General features: G+C 45.9%; 1 protein-coding gene across 2 annotated transcripts; it reads right to left on the reverse strand.

The window, feature by feature from the left end:
• Nucleotides 1–32: 32 nt before the first annotated feature.
• Nucleotides 33–21,074, reverse strand: CBX6 (chromobox 6). Of its 2 annotated transcripts, none has more exons than XM_084633752.1 (5): nt 20,914–21,074; nt 20,717–20,760; nt 20,446–20,511; nt 20,253–20,319; nt 33–9,189 (listed from the first exon to the last, which is right to left on the reverse strand). In XM_084633752.1, the coding sequence occupies exons 1-5, from the start codon at nt 20,980–20,982 to the stop codon at nt 8,278–8,280; spliced, it is 1,158 nt and encodes a 385-aa protein (XP_084489878.1). In that variant the 5' UTR covers nt 20,983–21,074; the 3' UTR covers nt 33–8,277. The 2 variants fall into 2 exon arrangements, with proteins under 2 accessions (XP_084489878.1, XP_084489877.1); XM_084633751.1 differs by having other exon boundaries at nt 33–9,243.
• Between the last annotated feature and the right edge of the window lie 1,585 nt (nt 21,075–22,659).

Here is a 22,659-nt window from a genome sequence, read left to right on the forward strand (position 1 = left end):
AGAGTCACATACACACAAGGCAGGCAACAGGCTTTGGAATGTAACAATTTATTGGGGTTAATATTTTTCATTAACTCCCCATTTCTGGCATCGATACAATACTCAAGAGCAGCAGAAAGAACAAAATGTACAAGAATACGAGAGTAATTAGCACAAACTGCCCCCAAACCCAGAACAAGCCATTTTTCCGCTGGAAACGCCAATGGGAGGGGGATCCTATCGCCCCACTCCGCGTCCCATCCATCCACTCTAGACAGAGTTTAGCCAGCTGGGAACTGGATTAAAATAAACAAACGCAAACACTATATTTAAAAATGAAAATTACAAGACAAAAAAATATATAGATATACAATTCATTCGTGCATGATTCTTTAATTAAATGCATTTTTCAAAATAAAAAAAAGTTACAAGATATTTAGGTTTATTTTAAATTAAAAAAAGTCACCACCTCCCCTCTCTGGGTAGGTCTCCAGTTGGCTCCGGGTGTGTGATTCCCAGCTTGAAGAGACATACTTGTGCCAGCTCTCAGAGCTTGCATACTAAAAATAGAGTGAAGCCATGGTGGCACAAGCCACAGGACGGGCTAGTTGCCCCGAGTACATGCCCGTCTGAGACCCTAGAGTAGCTAGCCAGTCCTGAAGGTCGCACTGCCACAGTTACACTCTATTTTTAGTGTATTAGCTCAGTAAGAAATAGTGTGAATGTCTCCTTGAGCTGGGAATCACACAACCAGCTTAAAGGGTAACCATACCCTGTATGCCAAGTGTGGGGCAGGTATGGGGGGGGGTATATGGGTTGCATCAGGACCATCACCATTATAGAAATTAAATCAAAATCTCTCTCTGGGATAAAGAGTAAGGCCCTGATCCTGCAAAGACTTATGCACATGTTCAGCTTGAAGCAAGTACCTCTAGACATCAGTGGAACTACTTGCCTGCTTAAAGTTAAGTACTTGCATAAGTCTGCAGGATCTGGGCTTCAGTTTGGCACCTGGGGAGGTGGAGGGAAGAGGCAGATGTGCAAGCCCTGATTCCCACCCCCCCTTGCAATTTTCCACCCAAAATTTAAAAAAAAAAAAAAAGAAAAAGAAAAGAAAAAAAAGAATCCTCTACTGTTAAGAGGAGAAGGGGGGGGCATGGCAAGTAGTTTAGCTCCAAAATTTAGATTTTAAAAAATATGATGGTAGATTTATTTATTCTCAGAACTTGAATGAAGTTTCCTCCCCCCACAACAAGGAAACCCACTTGTCCCTGCTACACTGGAAGAGTCAGGGCTACTCCTGGGGAACCAGGAAGTGATACTGACCAAGTTAATTTCACCATCCTAGCGGAAGTGCAAAGAAGAAAACTGCAATAATGGGGAAAATTTACTTGGATTTAAAAAGACACAGTTCCTGTATGAGGCCCCAATCCAGTAAAGTACTTAGATCCATAACCACCTGCTTAGAAGTTTCGTGCATGCTTTAAGTGCTTTGCTGAACAGGGATGGATTTAAGTATGTGCTTCGATGCTTTGCTGAATTGGGGCATCATGGGGTGTTAGCTAATACAGGGATTAATGTTTAAACTACTTAACCTGCCATTACCCCCCATCAAATTAATCTCTCTTGAATCACCCACCATTGCCAATATTTAAGATCACATTACTCTGATTTCTCTTACTGATTTTCTCCTTTGGGGTAATCACCCTGTTTCTTTCCTCTGCCACACTATTTCCCCAGTTGCAGCCATATCTCAATACCCTCTTCCCCATACCAGTCTTAGATTGGCCAGAGTGCAAAAGTGGGGCAGTCCACACCCCAGACTGAACATGCTGTCTCTGCAGAAGACTCCAGACAGCACCCCCTTGAGGGACAAGAGTGGAACATCCCTAAGGGATTGATGTTTCCTGTTAGGGTGGAAAGCAGGTCTTAGATGCAGTTCTGCATCGAAGACAGAACTCTGGATGGTCCTGTAGGGTTTCATCTTGTGCTAGGCAGCAGAAGGTGGGAAGGACAGAAGAACTGCTAGAGGTACAACCCTGGAAAAACTGGTATCTTCCTTTGTTACCTGACTGAGATTCTTTTTGGGGGGCGGGGGAGAGAGAGGGGAGGAGAGGAGAAGGGACTTCTTGGTCTTCACTTCTTGTAAACCAGTGAGGGCTATCTCAACCTTGGAAGTGAATAGCATGTTTTAATGAGAATACAGGACCACACAGTGTCAACACAATTGCCTCGCTTTGGGGGAGGAGACTACTAGGAGCAGTAGGGATGCCCAGATCTGATGCTGGATAACGGACGTGGGGAGGTTAAGCGGCAAATGGAAAAATAAGGGTGGGGGAAGAGGAGATGAGAGATTCTGCTCCTCAGAAATGTACACACTGCACTTTTGGAGGAGGGCCAAAACGCTCCCTCATTCAAAGCCAGAGTGACAATGCAATGGATTTATAAAGTATCTGGGAAGGAATGCGTGGGTTCTGAAGCAATACTCAGCCCTTCTATAGCTCTATATGCACATTACTAAATTTTAGCCTCCCAGCAACCTCTACAGGGCATTGCCCCCATGGTACAGACAGGGGAAGAGAGGCAAAGGGCCGTGAAGCAACTTGCACAAGATCACAGGAAATCAAAAGAACCCAGGAATGCCTAGCTCCCAGCCCCAAGAGCAACCTTCTGAACTATTATGCGTTTGATATAGGGATTGGGACGGATTACGTGGGGGGTTCTTTTATATATATATATATACATATATATCTATATATATCTATATTCATATAAAAAGTAAATAAGATCCCAGCTCTTGCATGATATTGGGCAATCCAAAAAGCAGCAAAGCAAGCAACACTGGAGAAAAGGATACATCAGGCCAAACAGTGCAAGGCCTCAGTTAGAGGTGTGGGGATGGGAGACGGACAAGCACTCCTCCAAAGGGACACAGAGCACTTAGCCAGACACCCATTCTTGGTTTGTTGCATCTCCTTACTCAAATCCTGGCTATGGAACTGGAATCCCACACCCGCTGGCGAGAAGGGCCATCCCAGTTGGTTACGCTACTTTCTCCTCCCACCATCCCACATCCACAGACACCACTGTTGACGTGGTGTGGAGGGCGGGACTGTGGGAGAAATGACTACCTGCCAGCACAGCTGCTCCCCCACCCCAACCTGTGCTTTAGCTTGGATATCCACAGGGAGTTCCAACTCTCCATCCCCAGTACTGTCAGGTCCATGAAGGAAGTTAGATTGACTGTTGGGAATATTGCAAAGCGCCTGAAACTTCCTTTAACAGCAGAGGTGAGGAAGGGGATTTAATGACCCAGGAAGACTCAGCTCAGACAGCACCCATTTGGTAAAGGAGGGAGGGTACCTCACCTCCATCCCAGCAGGGGTGGCAGGAGAGGGGTGACTGAAGTACAGGAGATGCGGAGACACTCCCCCATCCCCTGAAAAGACACAGCAAGTAAGTGGCTCACCTAAGATTAGAAGGCAGAACTCCCCACTGGCCCTACATACATCCTCCCATCCCTGCAAAGGCTTTGTATGCTTGTCAGCTCCATGCCCATATGCTAGCTTCAGTGAGACCAGAACGGAGTGCTGAGCAAAGGTGGGAGATTAGTATGTACGCTCAGCTCAGGACTGAAGCTGTAGGTCAGGACAGAGGAGCACTGGCAGAGCTCAGGGGTGAAGAGTGGAGAAAATGAGTTCCCAAGAACAACCCAGAGAAGGCAAGAGACAGTTTTGTTTTTTTACCCAAAATGCACAGAGGAGACCCTGACAAGCCAGAAATCTTAGAGTCCCATATCTAGTAACTTATTACATTCAGACGCCAACGCCTGGTTCCCATCCTCTTTCCTACAGTCACCCCAACACAGCAGATGAACAATATGCAGCAAAGAGACACAGTGCAGCCTTGGCTGGGAAAGCTCCCTCCACCACTATGGGACATTCACACATCCCACAGTCCAGGAGACTACAATCCTGCACTAGTAAAAACCCACCAACGCCATCCTGGCTTTCACCCCTACATGCACTCGATGCACCCCAGCCTTCCCAAGGAGAGGGTGATCCCCACTTGTCCAAAACTTCAGGTACACGTAGGGGTTTCTGCCTTCCTCTGAAGATCTGGTAGTGGCCATTGCCAGAGGTGGGACACCAAACTAGACTGGGCTACATCGGGTTCTGCTGTGGCAAATTCTGTATTTAAAATGCCATTTCCACGAAGCACTGAAATCAGTGAGCTGATAAGACAAGGAAGGGAGCTTTGCCTTGTTCTGAATGAGCGTTTATTCTGCTCTTGGGGTGGTTATCTAGCAAGAAAGATGCAAGCCAATCCAAGATCTCAGTAGCTCCACTCACATGCCATTTCCATTTTACCAGCCTGGCCCAGACCCCATCAGGTCAGGATTTACCATTCTGCAACAACTTTGGCACCACTGTACCTGGGAAGGGGAGAAAAATACAGAGCCTCTGTCTAATTTCTGGAGAGGGGGCAGGGAAGGGAAATGGTAGTGCTGTTGGATGGAACTCATGCCAACACTTGGGGAAGTGGGGAAGAGAAGGGTAAATTACATGGGTTTTCTCCAAAACAGGACTTGCCTCTTCAAATCAAAAATTGCTGGTTACCCCAAGGACACCCTCCTCCAGTTCAAGTGAGCCAGATACCATCCCAGACACACACTTCAACACTACAAAATACTCTCTTCTCTAAGGACCATCTAATACCACTACAGTTTGTGCAATCACTGCATTTATTATTCATTTTTAAACTCTCTCTCCCCCTATAGAAATTTCATTTTTTAAAAACTTTTCTTTTTTCTTTTCTTTTCTTTTTTTTTTTGAAAAACTATTCATTTCACTTTTTCCACTTTCCATCATAAAATCTCCTCTAAAAACACAACAAGAGAATAAACATGGCACAGACACAGACTGTTCCCCTGGTTTTGGGGGAATGCTTTTGAATACTCCCCCCAACCCTACGCCCTCTCTGAAAGGCATGGATGGGACCTCCCTTTTATCTTCCAGTAGGGAGGGAGGAAAAAATAAATGGGAGATGGAAGGTGAGCATAACCCACATTCATACCAGCGTGGGGTTTTGTCAGCCTCTAGTGGCTGGACCACACAAAGATTTATAAGACTGCTACTGCCTGTTCTTTAAGCTCAAGCAATAGAGACTCATGCTTTTAGATCCAGAGGTTCAGGGTTCAATCCCCACAGGTGACCCACCCAGGAGGGTGGTGACAAATGGACTCAAGCTACTTCCCCTGACTGGATTGCACGTCTTTCCTACTGAGAGATGATCTACGATACGAGTTCCTCCAAAGCCCACTGCCCCTCTCCTGTCTTTATAATTCCAGGAAGAAGGGTCACCGAGCCCCCATGCAATCCTCTGGCCAATGCTTCAGAGGAAGGCGAAAACCACTTATTATGGAAAAATCCAGGAACACCAAACAACAGACATCAGGAGGGGAAAAAAAAAAAAAAACTCTGCCAAGTGATCATTTCTTGGCTAAAACATGTCAAGAGTTTTCTATTAAAGTTCCCTTTTTTCTCCCACTTAAACTTTTCAAATATTTCTGAACTTTATTATCACGAAACAAGAACGCCATCACATACACGCCAAGAGTAACCAAGCAACCTAAAAAAAAGTGACCGGCTGGCATGCATCTACTCTGTAAAATAGTTCCTCTTATCTTGCAGCCTCATAAATTAATTCCTTTTTAAAATCATCTCTTTTTAAAACACAAGTCTCCTTGTTATTCTCCCAATATAGATCTCCCACCTCTCCAAGGCCTGCTTGTTTTTGAAGTTACCATGAAATAAGAGAACCCTGCATGTGCAAGGTGAAGGAAAGATGCAAAACAAAGCAGAGACAACAGGCAGGTATTAATTTACATACACACATACATATCCAACAAATTACAGGAAGCCTTGGACTGATGAATGAATGGGGAAGTCTCCCCCACCCTGTATTTGGTTTTGAAATATTCTGCTGGATTTTAAAAGTTTTGTTTAAAAAACCCATAAAAGATGGGCAGCTTTGTGGAGGTGGGTGTTGTGGTTGTGTGGGAATAAAACTAACCACATATGGGATCATCTCTCAGATTGGCTACACACAAACTGGAGCTAAACTCATTTGAATTCACGTTTTTAAAATTTTGATGCAAGTTTCTGTATAGACATTTATTTTGCAGTAGGTGAGTTTTAAGGCTGGTCTACACCTAAAAATTAGATCACACTAGCCACGTTGCTTATGACTGTGAAAAATGTTGTGCCCTGTGCAATGTAGTTAAGTCAACCTAACCCACATTGTAGGCGCAGCCAGGTCAGTGGAAGAATTCTTTTGTCAATCAAGCACCTCCTCTTGAAGCGGTGGTTTTATTACACCGACAGAAAAACACCTTCTGTCACTGTAGCAAGTGTCTACGCTGCAGTGGCGTAGCAGCAGCCATAGCACTTGTAGGATAGACATACCCTTCAAATCCAGGGTGTCTGCATGCAAAACCACAAAAGGGGTCAATTCCTCCCAATTTAGTTATTTTGGTGGCTGTGTGACAGAGGGAGACACTCTCCTTAGAGCTGAGTTTCTCTCTCCTTCCCCCAGTACGTGCAGCCCTGTAGGCATATAAAGAATTATGGATCCCACAACAGGCGACCCCTCCTACCCCCTTTTTCCCCGTGGTCAGGGAATCAGGGCAGACACGTACTGCAACACTAATTTAGATGAACTTTATCAGCCCCTCTTCCCCACACCCAAGTGTTTCACAGATTCGGCAACAGAGGAGTGGGGAAGTGAGGGAGGGGTATCCAGCCACAAAGCTCAGCACTGACACAGAGTCAAACAAGCCACGAATGGCAAAGAAGAGCGCTTTTGCACATTTGGACATTAAGGGTATGTCTCTGGGAACTGGAGGAAGCCACATCATCGCTTGCTTCCAATTACAGAGGGTGGGGGCGATTCCAGATCCAATTTCACACTGAACATGTAAAAACAAGGAGTTGGGGAGTGGGGGGGAGGGGAGGGCAGATGAAGGAGAGGCAGGCAGGCGCACACATACACACACACACACACACACACACACAAAATGCAAGACACGGTAATTCTTACAACAGGTTCTTAGCACCTTTGGTTGACAATTGTAGAGGCAATTTTAGATCCTGGAAATGGTTGCAGTGAACCCTCTCCAACGCACCCACCACAAACAGATGAAACCAAGCAGGAAGAGTAGCAGATCTTCCTTCACACCCACAAGGCTTGTGAAGTGATTCAGTGGACCCAAGGAGGCTTATATTTTTCCTGGGAGGTAAGACCTGTTGACCTCATCCTGCTTGGGTAATGTCATGCCAAGCCATTGCTCCTCCTGAATTGAAGGACGGATGTGTGGCTTTCCCACTTCCACTAGGAAAAGGCTTAGGAAGGGTACAGCATGCCTCAGACCCGAGCAAGTGCAAGTGATGAACAGAAGGAGGAAGATCCAGGCTGGAAGTGACAGGCGCAACAAAGCTCAGCAGACTGGAAGATCTGGAAGGGAAGGAGCAGAAGGGAGGAGGAAGGGCCCAGGCAGTCTCAAAGTGCCCATACAACTGCCAAGTTAGCACCAATAGTAAAAGCAAGAAGGAAGTGAGCCTGGGGCATGTGTTGTAGGGTTGCAACCCCCCACTTGAGCTCTGTTGCAATTTCGTTCTAACCCTGATGCTTTAACTTCTGATCTCCTCCCCTCCTCTTCCTCCCCCTCCCCCCAATAGTATCCCTCTCCCAGAGATGCAGCCAGAACTACTGAAGCTGGATCATAAGAGACAGCTAACCCATGCCACAGAGAAGGGAGAGGGTCAGAGCTTCCCTGGGAGAAGGCAGGGTGAAGAACTGGAGAAGTGGAGGAGTGTGTGTACAGTGCATGGCAGAGGGGGAAGGTGGAGGGTAGCACAGCCCCTTTCAAATGCCTTATCCATCTCTCCAGTAGTAGGAGTTCCCCCATACTTTCAGAAAAGATGGGGGGGGGGGGAGCCTTCCCCACTCAGCCCCAACACACACACACACCCCCGTTGTCACCCAGGCTCCACACCAGTATGACAACATGTTCTTTGAAGACAAATGATCATTCCCCAGCCCAACCCCTCGTAGCTGTGACATCTGGGAACTTCAGACACCTCTGCCCTCTAACTCCCACCCCAGTCTCCAAGCAAAAAGAAAAAGAACCGGGGAAGGGGATGGGGGGAGAGCAGGAGAAAACTAACAACAGCCATTCACACCATGACTTCTTCCAGCAGAGCCTCCCCTACCCCCCCGAAGCTGGGAGCCAACTTCTCACTTGCTGCCTCCTCCACCTGCTGCCACCTTCTCGAAATCCTCTGCGTTGCAGAACTCCTTGATGGTGACGGTCAGGAGATTGCTGGTGACATCTGTGACCACCACATTGGAGCAGGGGGACATCTCAGGGCGCCAGTCGCCAGCCTCCTGCTCCGGGTCAGAAGAGGAGAGGGATGATGAGGGTGTCTGGCCCCCAGCACATCCCCCGGGGGGAGAGCGCTTGCTGGTGGCTGCTGATTCTGGTGGGATCGACAGGTCCAGGACCTCCGACTCGCGCCAGTCAGGAATGGCAGGGCTCAGGGTTTCGGGAAGCAGCTTTGGGGGAGAATCGTCTGGGTCGGAGGACGAGTGAGGGGTAGGAGAGGGGCAGCCTGAGGAGCTGGAGCTGTGGGCATCGTAAGGGGTGGAGCCCATGACCAGCCCACAGGAGGCACCTTGTGAGCCTCCTGCCTCCATCTTGCCCTCCAGAGATGTGGCCGGTGCAGCGGACGGCTTGTTGTACAGCGAGAAGGTGCCAAACTTCATGTGGCGGATCTGGGTGCGGAGGATGCTCTCGCTGAACTTCTTACTCTTGCCAATGACGCGGTTTCGTGAGGGGATCTTTGGACGGGCCAGGCCCCCTCCCCCACTCGCGGCCTTCCCGCCCTTGTCAATAACCTTGAGGTTGAGGATGATGCGGCTGCGTTTGGGCTCACGAGGCTTCACCTTGCGGTTGATAATGCGGACGGTCTCGGAGAAGGGCGAGACTGGCGGACGTATGCCAGCCCCTCCTCCCACTCCCCCGCCGTTCTGGGGGTCTGGGCGGGGCAGGGGGCGCCGGGACATGCGATGACATCGCCGGATATCTTTCTTGAGCCGGTGCACTGCAGCGCTGGAGTGCAGCTTGGGTGACGAGGTGCTAGAGCCAGGCTTGACAGAGAAGTGTACATCCCCAATGTGAAGGGCCTCCGCCTGGGCCCGAGCCTGCGGTGGTGGGGGAGAGAGCAGAATGGAGTCAGAGACGACCTGAGACTTGCCAGGCCTTGAATCGGGGGCACCTCAGCTTGTGGTGACAAGACCACATGAGAGGCACCCTGTCAAGAGCCAGAGGGCTACACCTTGTTTGTATACAAATTACACATTTAAATGAAGAACTAAATGCACAGGACCCTAGTACTAAGGTAACCCAGTGGCGAACGGCTGCCAGAAGTCCCCCTCACTGCCTGTTACAGCCCCTAGCTATGGAGCTTTGGCTTTTTAGTTCAAGCTGTAGCAGCTCTTGCTTTAGCTCCGGAAGTCCCCTGTTCAATACCCAATGCATCAGCCAGGACGGCAGCTATGACACTTGCATCATCTTTGACAGATCAGAGAAATGACCTGCCGGTGTGTGTTCAGCAGCAATTAAAACAACCAACCAAGGAACTCAGAGCCATGGGAAAGGAACAGCAGACTTCATCTGCAGACTGTTACTATCAATCACCATGAACGGCTCCCTCCACAAACAAGGGAAGTTAGTGCAGGGCAGCCGGTCAGGTTCTAGGACTTACCAAGGACTGCACTTGGAGGAAGTCTGAGACTACGTCTACACTACAGCCTTATGTCGGCAGAACTACGTCGCTCAGGGCTGTGGAATATCCTCACCCCAAGCGACACAGTTATACCGATCTTACCCCCTGTGTAGACAGCGCTATGTCTACGGAAGGGCTTCTCCTGTAGACAAAGCCACCATCTCTCGAGGAGGTGGAGTACCTACGCTGACAGGAGAAGCGCTCCTGTCATCATAAGTAGCATCCTCACGAAGCATGCAGTGCTGCTTTAGCGCATTTCCTTGACCTCCCCCTTCTTACATGCTCCCCTGAAAGAGGAGCACAAAGGAAAGTGCCCAGGGAGCCTGGTGCCAGAGATTCTAAAGCTACACTCAATTGTTACTATACTCTGTCACCAGGAGAAGGGGCCAATCATCCTCATAAGCATCTGGTGGTTGTTGGTGGGGCTCAACACCAAGAAGTTTATTTGTGGTGAGTAAGCACCCCAATGCACGCTAGGCACTGTCTGAATGTAGGGAGCAGGGACTGCGTCCATAAGCTCACAATCTAGAAGACAAACAAGACAAAGGATAGGAGAGAGGAATAAAGCAAACAAGCAAAGTCCCATCCAGACTATTAGTAATTTCTTGTAGATGTCATGGGAGAAATGGATCTTTAGGAAGGGTTGATGGAGAAGGTAGTGGTCTGATGGATACTATGAGAGGAAAGTCTCAGATTCAAGGTTCAAAAAGATATTGGACATAGAATCATAGGAGTGGAAGAGACCTCGAGAGGTCTTGTAGTCCATTCCCCAGTACTCAAGGCAGGACTAAGTATAGACTCTCTCTGACAGTGGTTTGTCTAACCTGCTCTGTCACTGGAGATTTTTAAGAGATTTCACAACCTCCCTAGGCAATTTACTCCAGTGCTTAACCGTCCTGACAGTCTGGAAGTTTTTCCTAATGTCCAACCTAAACCACTTTTGCTGCAATTTAAGCTCATTGCTTCTTGTCCTATCCTTAGAGGTTAATGAGAACAATTTGCTTTCCTTCTCCTTGTAACAACCTTTTATGTACTTGAAAACTTATGTCCCCCCTCAGTCTTTTCTTCTCCAAACTAAACAACCCATTTTTTTTCCCCAATCTTCTCTCACAGGTCATGCTTTTTAGACCTTTAATCATTTTTGTTGCTCTTCTATGGACCTTCTCCAATTTGTCCACATCTCTCCTGAAATGTGGCCCCCAGAACTGGACATAGTACTCCACTTGAGGCCTATTCGCAGCACAGCAGAGCGGAAGAATTACTTCTCGTGTCTTGCTTATAACACTCCTGTTAATACAACCCAGAATGTTTTTTGCTTTTTTTGAAACATCGTTACACTGTTGACTCATATTTAGCTTGTGATCCACTATGACCCCCAGATCCTTTTCCGCAGTACTCCTTCCTAGGCAGTCATTTCCCATTTTGTACGTGTGCAACTGATTGTTTCTTCCTAAGTGGAGTACTTTGCATTTGTCCTGATTGAATTTCATCCTATTTATTTCAGACCATTTCTCCCGTTTGTCCAGATCATTTTGAATTTTAATCCTATTCTCCAAAGCACTTACAACCCCTCCCAGCTTGGTATCGTCTGCAAACTTTATAAGTATACTCTCTATGCCATTATCTAAATCATTGATGGAGATACTGAACAGAACCAGACCCAGGACCGATCCTTGCGGGACCCCACTTGATATGCTCTCCTAGCTTGACTGTGAACCACTGATAATTAACTACTCTCTGGGAACGGTTATCCAATCAGTTATGCACCCACCTTATAGCAGCCTCATCCAGGTTGTATTTCCCACTTTTGTGTATGAGAAGGTCATGTGAGACAGTATTGAAAGCCTTATTAAATCATATATATAAGATATACCACATCTACCACTTCCTCCCTATCCACAAGGCTCATTACCTTATCAAAGAAAGCTATTAGGTTTGTTCTTGATAAATCCATGCTGACTGTTACTTATCACCATATTATCTTTTAGGTATCTGCAAACTGATTGTTTAATTATCTTTCCAGGTACTGAAGTTAAGATGACTGGTCTCTAATCCCCTGGGTTGTCTGCAGGGAGATCAAGAATATGTGGAGTTATCATAATTAATGAAAATGCAAATTTTGGAAGGGATGTTAAACCTCACGTTTTAGGATTTTAGCCTAGTGTGTGTGTCAGGGTGTGGGAGGAGGGGGAGAAAGAGCAGATTATCTCACACGTGCCTGCTGCGAGGTCCCTACACCTTCCTCTGAAACATCTGGTGCTGGCCACTGTCATAGACATGATATTGGGCTAAATGGAACTAGGGCAGCTGTAGTCAATACGCGGACTGCAGGCCAAATTCGGACCATGAGATGCTTTTGAACAAACTGCAAAATCTTTTTATTTACTTATTACTACTACTGTGGTGTGAAAAATGTTTCTCTGCAGTCTGGATCTTGACCAAGAAATTTGGACAAAAAAAAAAAAAACAAAAAAAAAAACCAACCCACCCTAACCTAGGGTCTATCGTGGTTTCCGATGCAATTCTTATATTCCTATTCCACCCCTAGGTTTCTAAGCAATTCCTGTGTTCTTATTCTCCCCCTAAAAACCAGACTTGTCCTGCCCCTTCAGATGAGATATTTGTTTAACGTGACAGATTAAATAGTGAAAGGCACCTGCTCTTCTCAGAGAAAAGAGAGCTGCTCTTCCCCCTCCTCCCCAATAAATGTATCAGGAGTCATATCTGCTAACATTTGGGACAAAAGTTTTTAGTTCTTCTTAGTCCCGTAGAGCCATGACAGCTCTGGCAGAGTGAGCTGGAATTTACTCTGGCTCATGCATCAGCAACAGGATTGTCGTGAGCAGCTAACTACATTTTCATTTGTAAATTGAGATAGTCTGATTTGGAGACAACAAACACGGAACCCTACAGCGTAATTTTACACTCGCTTTTCCGAGCAGAGCCACACTTTAAATGGCGCCCTGCAAGGATAAGATGCCCCATCCCCTTTGAAACAGACTCTCCCCCATCCCAAACAGTCACTCTATAATTCCCTTGCCCCCAAAACCCAGCCCCGGACAGAAGTAACCAGACCTTTTGGCCCCACATCCATCATTGCCTTGCCAACTTAGAATCAAATGATTCTTGTACCATCTAGTGACCACAGTAAGAACTGCAGTCCCCAGGATACAACATCCACTTTCTCACTTCGTCCTTCTGACACTGACACTCACTCACAGGCACACAGCTCAGGACAGGTTCTGGGGAGCTAAGGTTTTAAGCTGCACTATTATCTCCCCTGCCTATCTCCCCAACTCCTTATATCTGATCCCAAAAGATTCCACTCCTGCTGATTGCCCCCACCCTGCCCACTCCAATCCCAAGTTATGACAACAGCACACGCTGCAGGAAGCCCCAAACCTCTCAAACAGCCCTGCCACACAATGGGAGAAGTTGGGAATGGAGACTTGAAGGCATGTAGCTCATCTCTGGCTAATACAGGGCCGTTCCCTACAGTAAGCTCTCCAATGCTTTGTCTAGTCTAGCTGTAAGTGGCTCCAGTGATGGCTGGGGGCTTCTACTGCTTCGTCTGGAAACAAATTCCACAGTCTAAAGGCTCATGAACACTAGGCGTTTTATACCTGGAATTAAACGATTGTCAAATAACTCAAGGTGGTTAATGTATTTGTAAGGACAGTGTTTGCCACTCCCCAAATGTTTACTACAGGCCACAAACATGTGTTTATCCTCAGCAAAGGTTAAAAATCTCTAGCACACACAAATCCTCACAGATTTCACTGTCAGGCATGACGTCCTAATGCGCATCCAGAGTTTCTTTGGCTCAGACTCATCTATTATTCCACGGCCTATGTGCCTTACAGCACAGATATTCAGATTCCTAACCCAAAGAGACTACAGTCTAGTATGTTTCAATAGCTCTTTGAAGCCAAATAATTCCTCACTCTTTTCATCACCATTTAAATACATACAGATGGCAGTGGTTCATAGAATCTCAGGGTTGGAAGGGACCTCAGGAGGTCATCTAGTACAACCCCCTACTCAAAGCAGGCCCAATCACCAATTTTCGCCCCGATACCTATATGGCCCCCTCAAGGATTGAACTCACAACCCTGGGTTTAGCAGGCCAATGCTCAAACCACTGAGCTATCCCTCCCACACTGGTTCTCTTCAGACATCTTTTAACCAAGCTATTCTGGTCCATATTTTACTTTGAATCTGTTTGTCTTATCTCAAACATCATTATCACAGCCCCTCAAGCATTTTTACTGCTCTTCTCTGAACTCCCTCCAGTTTGGGATTATCTAGTAGTGTGGTGCAGTGCAGGGAATGAAATCTCTTATTCCAAGCGAACTGAAGCCATATAATGAGGGATTATTAACTCCCTGATAGCTGGCATGGCTCCCCCTGCACAGCAAACCCATAAATCCCCTTGTCTTTTTTGCCACTATATCACACTAATCTGATGTCTAATTTGCTTTTCTCTATCACACCATGGTGTGTGTCACTCTCTCTCTCTTTTAGAAGTATTTCTGCTCTCAAAGTGTCTTATGCTCATTGAATACTTGTGTCCCAGATTACTTTACATCCCAGAAGCACTTGTCTGCATTTTTCCTGGTTGAATCCATTTCTTTTTTCCTGCCCATATTTTATTTCCCTACCCTCATGAAACCTTGTATTTTACTATCCTATGAATGGAATTAACATGCTGGTTTTCTCCTCTGACAGATTTACAACAAATAGGCTAAAATGGAACCTAACACTCCCTCCAACTCAATACACTGCTGTTACTCATTGCTTAGTTTACATTCTTTGCAATGCTTAGCAATTCATGTTAGAGTACACATACCCAAGTCAGCTTGAATTCATTTCTCAAGTAAAGTTTCAAGAAACAATATCAAATGCTTTAGTGAAAATCCAGATGTCCCAACTACCGTGTTCCTTCCAGACACTAGTCCAGTAATTCTACCAAATATGTGATCAAGTTTGTCAGATATCATTTACAAACGCTCCTCTCTTCCCCCTGGAAGTTGATAGTTTTACTGACCCATTCATTTTCTCCTATTCCTGGTTATGTGCCTGCTTCCCTCTATACCTGGAGCTACCTCCCAATCCCAGTTTACAAAGTCGTCTTCTCACTCAAATCTCTGCAAGAAACACACTTCTCCCTGCTGAAGGCTCAGTTCTTCTATGGTGCTCATGAATTGTAAGGGTTCATAGTTTAAGACAACAAAAGTTGATCCTTTCTCTGAACTTCACAAGTGCATCTTAAATGTCTCCTTCAGATGGTAAATTCCTTGGAGTGGGGACGGTCTTTACCTTGGTGACTTAAGAGTGGAAGATGTGTTCAGTGCTGTACATAGAATACCCTGTTGATTGATCCTGGTTCAGTTTTCACCAAGATAAAAGTCTGCAATCGTTTAGAGATTTTGTTCTCATTTAACAGAGAAGAAAGGTTGATTTACAGCACAGTAATTGCTAGGATCACTTTTTTCCCTTCTTTTGGAAATCTGGATCACATTTGCTCCGCCCCCTCATGAATTCTCATCAGCTCACACCTCCCTACTTCTGTTCTTTTTTAAATAATTATTGCTAGTGATCCAACAAATAATTTAATCAGTTCATTCCCGTCACACTCTAGGATACACATACTGAAGACAGGGTGAGAAGTACATATTCAAGTTCCCCACAAATCCTACTTTACCTAATTTATGTCAATAACTCTACAAATAGGAAGTAATAAAGGATGCAACTCTTTTTTGTTTTGATTCAAAAGAAAACACTTTAGTAGCTCTGCCGTATTTACATGAGTCCCTCCTTATTTAGTAGTGCATCTGCTTTGTCTTGTACTCCCCCCTCAAATAATATATTTATAAGAGCCCTTATTTCCCCTTTCACCTCTTTGACTAGCATTCTGCAAGCTTTAGCTGACAGAGCAACAGCAAGCTGTGGCTCCTAAGCAACCTTACCATAAACTGTGTTTCCCCATTGGAGGGAAAATGAATGCTATGAGGGAACAGATTTCAATTTCAATCTGCTGAGGGGTAATTTATGAACAGGGAGATCAAAAGCGGAGTTTGAGGGAGGAAGTTGCTTAACACCATGTTGCGCCTCCCTCCACTTCAGTTTACAGACTAAATTAGGTCTTGCAAGCAGCAAGAGGGAAATCCCCTATTGTCTATTACTGCACGCTCTCAGTACTACTTTCTCCATTAACACCCTCCAATCTTTACCTTATTATTTAGAGTGACTGAGAATAGAGATCTCTGCAAGCTGAGCAGGAGGGTCAGGGACATGTCCTCCGATAGCACATGCATGACTTTATGGAGTTGCATGTGACCCTTGCATTTCCCAAGCCAACCAAGCTGTGAGGAAAGAAGTATGTCAGGGAGGTGAGAAAGGAAGACAAAAGTTGCATGCAAAGTATATGTGTGGGACAGTTAATGTGTCTCTATTACTCTGCATGAGCTTCCATTTTTCCCCAGACTGAATCTTATTGATATTTCCTCTCTATATATTTCTAAACCCTCAAGCAACCTCCTACAGACAAGATCTATCAGGGATGTCAGATTAATAAAGGTTGGAAAGGACTGCCCCACATCAGCCACTCCAAATTCCTCTCCCAAAGCAACAACTTACGTTTTCCATAAATTAGTGTCACCTTACAGGCTATTGCATGCCATGATCCCCCCTACAAGTAAACTTCATCCATGGGAAAGTTTGACTAATATCCAGGGAATACAGCCAAACCTTCTACCCAAAATACTGTAGCTGAAGCCCACACTTTCAGTCCTGCCATCCATGATGCAAGACCGTGTTAGTGATATCACAAACACTGGTGTGATATCCCTTAGCGATCCGATAGAAAAGCCAAGCATTCGAAGCCTGACTTAAGGCACCAACAGCCACATTTATAAAACAATCAGGTGCCCTAAAATGCAGATAGGCACCTAGTGGGATTTTAAGAAGTGCCCAAGCAGATTAGGCACATAACTCAATTCAAAGAGTAATTCCTTTGTAAATCTGGCTCCAAATCAATATTAAGATAACTAAATAAATAAGCAAACGGAATTTCAAATCAGGCCACTTATTTAGATGCTGTAATATGGATTTAGAAGCCTAACTTTAAACACCACATTTGAAAATCTTGGTCAGAAACATTATATATGAAACCATTCATTACAAGTGCATGCTAGCCTTTTACAACCAGTCGTGGTTTGGTTCCGTATTTAATCTCCATGCCTTCCAGTTCTAATCGGTTGAGTTTGCCAGTCAAAAAGAATATTGTTCTAACTGCCAGCTCTGCAAACTCCCCCGGGGACCCAAGAGTCAAGTTTCTCCCCCGTGCTTCAGAAGTCCTCATCGGCAAGAGATTCTGCAGTCAAAAGAACTGACAACATGTTTAATGTGCAAGACAGAACAGAACCCTCCTTCTCCTCCTGTAGTGGCATCAGTCCTGCAGCATTTACAGGAGTCAAAACCTTGGCTTTGGCAGACAGAAAGATAGGACTTCAGTACAAAGGACTGAAGGGCTCTTTTAGCTGATTTTCTAACTAAAATCACATTGTAAAGTTTCCTCAAAAAAAGTTTGGACAAGTTCAGATGGTACTAAACCAAAAGAGAGTTACTTCTTGCTGTCTAGTCTGACTTCTGATCCAGCCCTAAAAATAACACCCCAAAGAAACCAGCAACTAAGGGAAGTCCCCAACACAACCTCCTCTCACCAGACCTCCTCCCCAGAGGAGACACCAGCAGCTCCTGCCCTACTCAGTGCTCCCCACAGTGAGGCATCAACCTACCAGTGGTGATTTTTTGTTCCACGCTTCACTCTCTTCTCCAGCGTGACAAGCTAACTATAAGCACAAGTCAGAGGATTACAGAAACAGTCAAGTAGATTTCAAGAGTTGGGGAGGGAAAAGAATTAAGGCAAGTCAAGACGCCAGTGAAGGAATATTGTTTGTTGTGGTGGTGTTTAAGAAATTATAGGAATGCTTATTTCTTGAAGTGTCAATGATTTGTGTCCCCCAACCCCAATATCTTTTTAAAATAGAAAACCATTAACTAGAAATCTAATCAATTTAGACAGTAAGTCAGAAGTAAGGTGGATTCAGAATCTGCACCTGTTTCTGAGATGCCCTGCCAGCTCTTTGCGACTATACAATCACATGTTGCTATATATAGTCTTACACATTTAAATTTTTTAACTAAATGTTCCCCTTCCATGTTGCTCTGTCCCACACACATAGAAGAGGAAACCAACTGACTATTCAGGAAAACTGATTAGAGTTGTCAAATACTCAATGTAAATAAAGAAGCAAAAATTAGAATGTTTCTTTTCAGATTTCAAGTGTTACAAGTAATAGTAGGTTAAAAAAATTCAAACAGAAATGTTATTTTTAAGTCAATGGTGTCGTCTTAAGCTTTCCTCTGCATTATTAGACTCCCAAACACAAGAAGATCTAAAGCATAAGTGTCAGAGATAAAAACTGACTATAGAATGAAACTGACTAGCTCCGTTTCAGGGAGTGAAGTGTAAAAAGAAACACACTCATTAGTGGGGAAAGCAAACAGATTTTTATCGTTTTCAGTTTTTAATTAAGGAAAGAGTAACAATGTAGACAAGGTGGTGGTGGTGGCGGCTGCGGAGGGGGGAGAATGTTCCAATCACAAGCAGTGCTTCCTAAAAATTTCCAGAGAGCTCCCCAATTTTTACCAGGGCATCCAGAAAACCCCAGGAAGATTCTCCCCACAATGTTTAAACTATGTCTGCGGTCCTCCCATATGCTCTATCCTTCCAAAGCAGATAACAGGGGGAATCCTATTGCAATGGTTCTCAACTTTCTAGAATATTGTACACCTTGTAGGATTCTGATTTGTCTTGCGTACCCCCAAGTTTCACCTCACTTAAAAACTACTTGCTTACAAAATCAGACATAAAAATACAAGAATGTCACAGCCACTATTACTGAAAAATTGCTTACATTCTCATTTTTACCATATAATTATAAAATAAATCAACTGGAATATAAATACTGTACTTACATTTCAGTGTACAGTAGATAAAAAATGAGTGGTTTATTCTGCTCTGTGCGAAATTTTAGTTTGTACTGACTTTGCTAGTGCTTTTTATGTAGCCTGTTGTAAAACTAGACAAATATCTAGAGGAGTTGATGTACCCCCTGGAAGACCTCTGAGTACCCCCAGGCATACGCATACCCCTGGTTGAGAACCACTGTCCTATTGCACAGAACTTTGAGTGCTGCCACTTAGCGCTTCACTTATGTTTCAACAGAGCTTTGAAGATGTGAAGCCTCTCAACACCCATGAGGCAGGAAAGCAAAGTATTAACCCCATTTTACAGATAGGGAAAGCAGACACAAAAATGTAACTTCACTTGCCCAAAGGCACAGAATGAGTCAATGCCTGAGATAGGAGTATTAGATGCACTGCTACAGCACCCATCTCCATAGCATCTGGGTATCAGATTAGACCAGAATTGAGAAATTCCTGACTCCCCATGCAAATTTGTCTTAAATACACTGGATGATATTCTGGCACCTCCATTCATTTATGATCCAGGATTGGGATTTGTAGGGGAGCAATAATGCAACAAATTTGTCTGCAGGGTGTCAGTCAGATAGCAGAATATGGCAGATACCAACTCTTACAGGAAAAATCTGTTAACTTCCGCTACAAAGGTCACCACCACCACATTTTAAAAAGAGGAAACTGGGGACTCCACCTTTTTTTTTTTTTAAAAAGTCTTCCTTCTGAGACAAAACACGACTATGCATGAAAAAACAGATATCATGAAAATGACGCTGTCAATGGGGACGATGTGGAGTCTTTATGCCATGAAGAAGCATAGTTATTCCATGACTTTCAGAACAAGCAGCGAGCCCCAAAGGACTGCCAATATAGCGCCGGTGGGCATCTAGCATACTGACATGCGAAGAGGAGGGGCAGCAGCAGGACCCTTGTCATATCTTAAAAAAACAACAACTACAAAACCTTTTCATAGCCACCAAGTATGCCACTATATTATCACATGCAGACCAAAGGTGGGGAGGGAGGAATGAAATACCACTGTGGTGGGGAGAGAGAGCAGATAGGTGCAAACACCACAGGGACAAACATCTGGGGGTGGATGGAGGGGAAGGAGAGGAGGAGACTGACAAGAAGAGAACATCCCCACAAACACAGGTTCACACACCCTAGCTTTTACTATCCCATTGGTGATAATCCTTCACTACCCCAAGCAGCATCTCATGCACTTACTTCTATTCCCCCCTTTTATTTAGTTGCACCAGACATGCAGACTAAGGGAGGCCCAAGGCATTTGAGAGTTAAGTACCTCCAAAAGTGGACAGGCAGCGGGATTTTGGATACATCTAACTGGGCCTAAGTTATTTAAATAAAAGTTACCTTCAGGAGGAAAGTTTTAGGCTTGGGTCCTCTCTTCTTGGGCCCATACAGCTCACGCTCTCGTTCCCTTTAGGGAGTCAAATTTTAGGAAGTTAAACTTTTTCTTAAGACAAAACACACACATACACTTTTTTTTTTTTTTGGGTAGCTCAGATGTCAAATAAACAAACGTGGTTTCCCCTGTTAAACTCACTTCTGCTCAAAGGCTGCAATAAGTCGGGAGTCCAGGATGTTCTCTTCAGGTTCCCAAGTGCTGTACCTGCCAAGGCACAAAAAAATAAACAAAACACGAGCACCCGCATAAAAAAGGAGAATGTGGGCGGGGGAGGGGGGGAGCAACCCCAGAGTACAGTTTGCGCGCACGGGAAAGGGATGCATAATATTATCTCAGCGCGGACTTGGGGGAAAACCCTTCAGACACACATACACACACACACACACGGAGAAATACTCGAACAACTCACTTGATGGCCCAGCCTTTCCATTTCACCAGGTACTCGATGCGCCCCTGCAAAACACAGATGAGGAGGGGAACGGAGGAGGGGGGAGAAGGAAGAGAGAGGGAGAGAGGGAGGGCGGATTAGCGAAATGGCCATTGCAACAAACCCAGGGCAGCGGGGGGCCGGGGCCGGGGCCGGGCTCGGGCTGGGCGGCTGCTCACCTTTCGGATCCGCCGCTTGATGATGGATTCGGCCGCGAACACTCGCTCCCCCACTGCAGACAGCTCCATCTTGCTCAGCAGCAGCACCCACAGCCCATAATAATCCCGCCCGCTTCTTTCTCCCTCCCTCCTTCCTTCCCTCCCCCCAGCTCAGGCTGCTGCTGCCGCCGCCGCCGCTACTAGAGCTGCACCGGCTCGCGCACGCTCACGCTCGCTCTGCGGCCGCGCGGCCGCACGTGACCCTCCCTCCTCTCTTTCTCCCCCTCCCGCGTGCACCGTTACCAGGGTCTCCCCGGCGGCGGTTGCTAGGGGAAAAGGAGGAGGGCGCAGGCGCGCGCGCGGGCTGCAGGGAGCGGGGCGCGAGCTGGGTCGCTGCTCGGGCGGCAAAGCGCGGGGTCGGGGAAGGGGGCTGGGGGTACAAAGAACGGGGGGCTGGGGTGTAAACGCGCTGGGAGGCGGGGGGCAGTTTTAGACGTACAGCCCCCGTCCCTCGGCTCCTGTGAACCGGTTGCCAGTGAAGCTGCCTTCCCCCTAAGAGATCCCGGATCCCAGGGTCAAGGGGGCAGATGTGTAGGCAGCCCGTCTACCCCCTCAGTGCAGTTAGAGGGACCTGCCCGTAGCACGTTGGTCAGAAAAGGTCTGGACACAGATCAAGCTAACAAGGCTAGCGCAATTTATAAGTAAGGCATCAAAGGCGAAGGAATGGAAACCCTCATGCTTCAGGACATAAACTGCCTGTAGAAGAATGGGGGTTAGGAAGAAAGTTTTCCTGAGATCGGGTTATCCTATAACTCCCACTGCAGGGTTTCTTGCCCTTTCTCCTGAAGCAGCAGCTAGTGCTGGCCCCTGCCAGGGTCAGAATGCTGCACTACATGGACCATAGGTCTGACCCACCCTAGCACTCCCTTTCCCATTGTTCTTTTCTCATGGTTAAAGCCCATTTTCCTATGACACAGCAGGTAAAACCTAACCATGTTCCCTTGAACTACCCAAGGTCCTAGTTTGATTCTTGAAGCACAATTAGGTTCCATTTGCTGTGTTACACTCACTATTCTGTTTGAAATCAAGAGTGCTCAAAATTAGGGCTTATCTACACACAGTTGTTGTGCTGTAACTACACCAGTACTGGTAAAGCAGTAACAGCCACTAATGTGGATGTAGTTATATCTACTTGAGGGTGCTTATGCTCCTATAGCTTATTCCCAGCTGGGAAGGGGAATAAACTTTGCCATATATGTATCTTTATGCCAGTATAATTGCATTCATGGTAAGAGTTGTACCAAATAACACAAATTCACACGCTTAACTTAAATAATTATATTGGTACAAAAACTGTAGACCAGGACAGCGCGTGGTTGTGTTTCACCTCAATGTACAAAGAAGCAAGGATAGTCCTAGGCACAAACAATGCAAATGTCCTCTTGAGGTCCTGCATTTTTGGAGGGTCTTTGCCCCCCAGCAGCTTCCACTGATTAAGGAGTTTTAAGGTCACTTTAGCTGTTTCTGGAGAAAAGCCTGGTGAAGGGGAAGAAAAAAAAAATCAGTCTCCCTCTCTATTCCAGCAATTTGGAATCCAGTCAATCCTAAAGCAGCGTGTGCACAGAACATTTGGCAGCAAAGACCATGGATTTACTTTTCGGTGCCCTGCAGGTGCATTCCATGCACTTCTCTCCTTGGTGAGACTCCCCCAGACACTTCAGGCAAGAGGCATGGGGATCTCCTGTTGGCATGGGCTTAGAGCAGAAA

This window comes from Lepidochelys olivacea (genome assembly GCF_965140295.1).
Source record: "Lepidochelys olivacea isolate rLepOli2 genome assembly, chromosome: 1".
NCBI lineage: Eukaryota > Metazoa > Chordata > Testudines > Cheloniidae > Lepidochelys > Lepidochelys olivacea.

Excerpts from the sequence above, each read along its gene's own strand:
- CBX6 (XM_084633751.1), bottom strand. The coding sequence starts at position 20,982 with ATGGAGCTGTCTGCAGTGGGGGAGCGAGTGTTCGCGGCCGAATCCATC. Across the intron at positions 20,320-20,445 it reads ATTGCAGCCTTTGAGCAGAA|GGAACGAGAGCGTGAGCTGT; the intron begins GTGAGTTTAACA and ends GACTCCCTAAAG. Across the intron at positions 9,244-20,252 it reads CTAAAACTTTCCTCCTGAAG|GCTCGGGCCCAGGCGGAGGC; the intron begins GTAACTTTTATT and ends CCACCACCGCAG.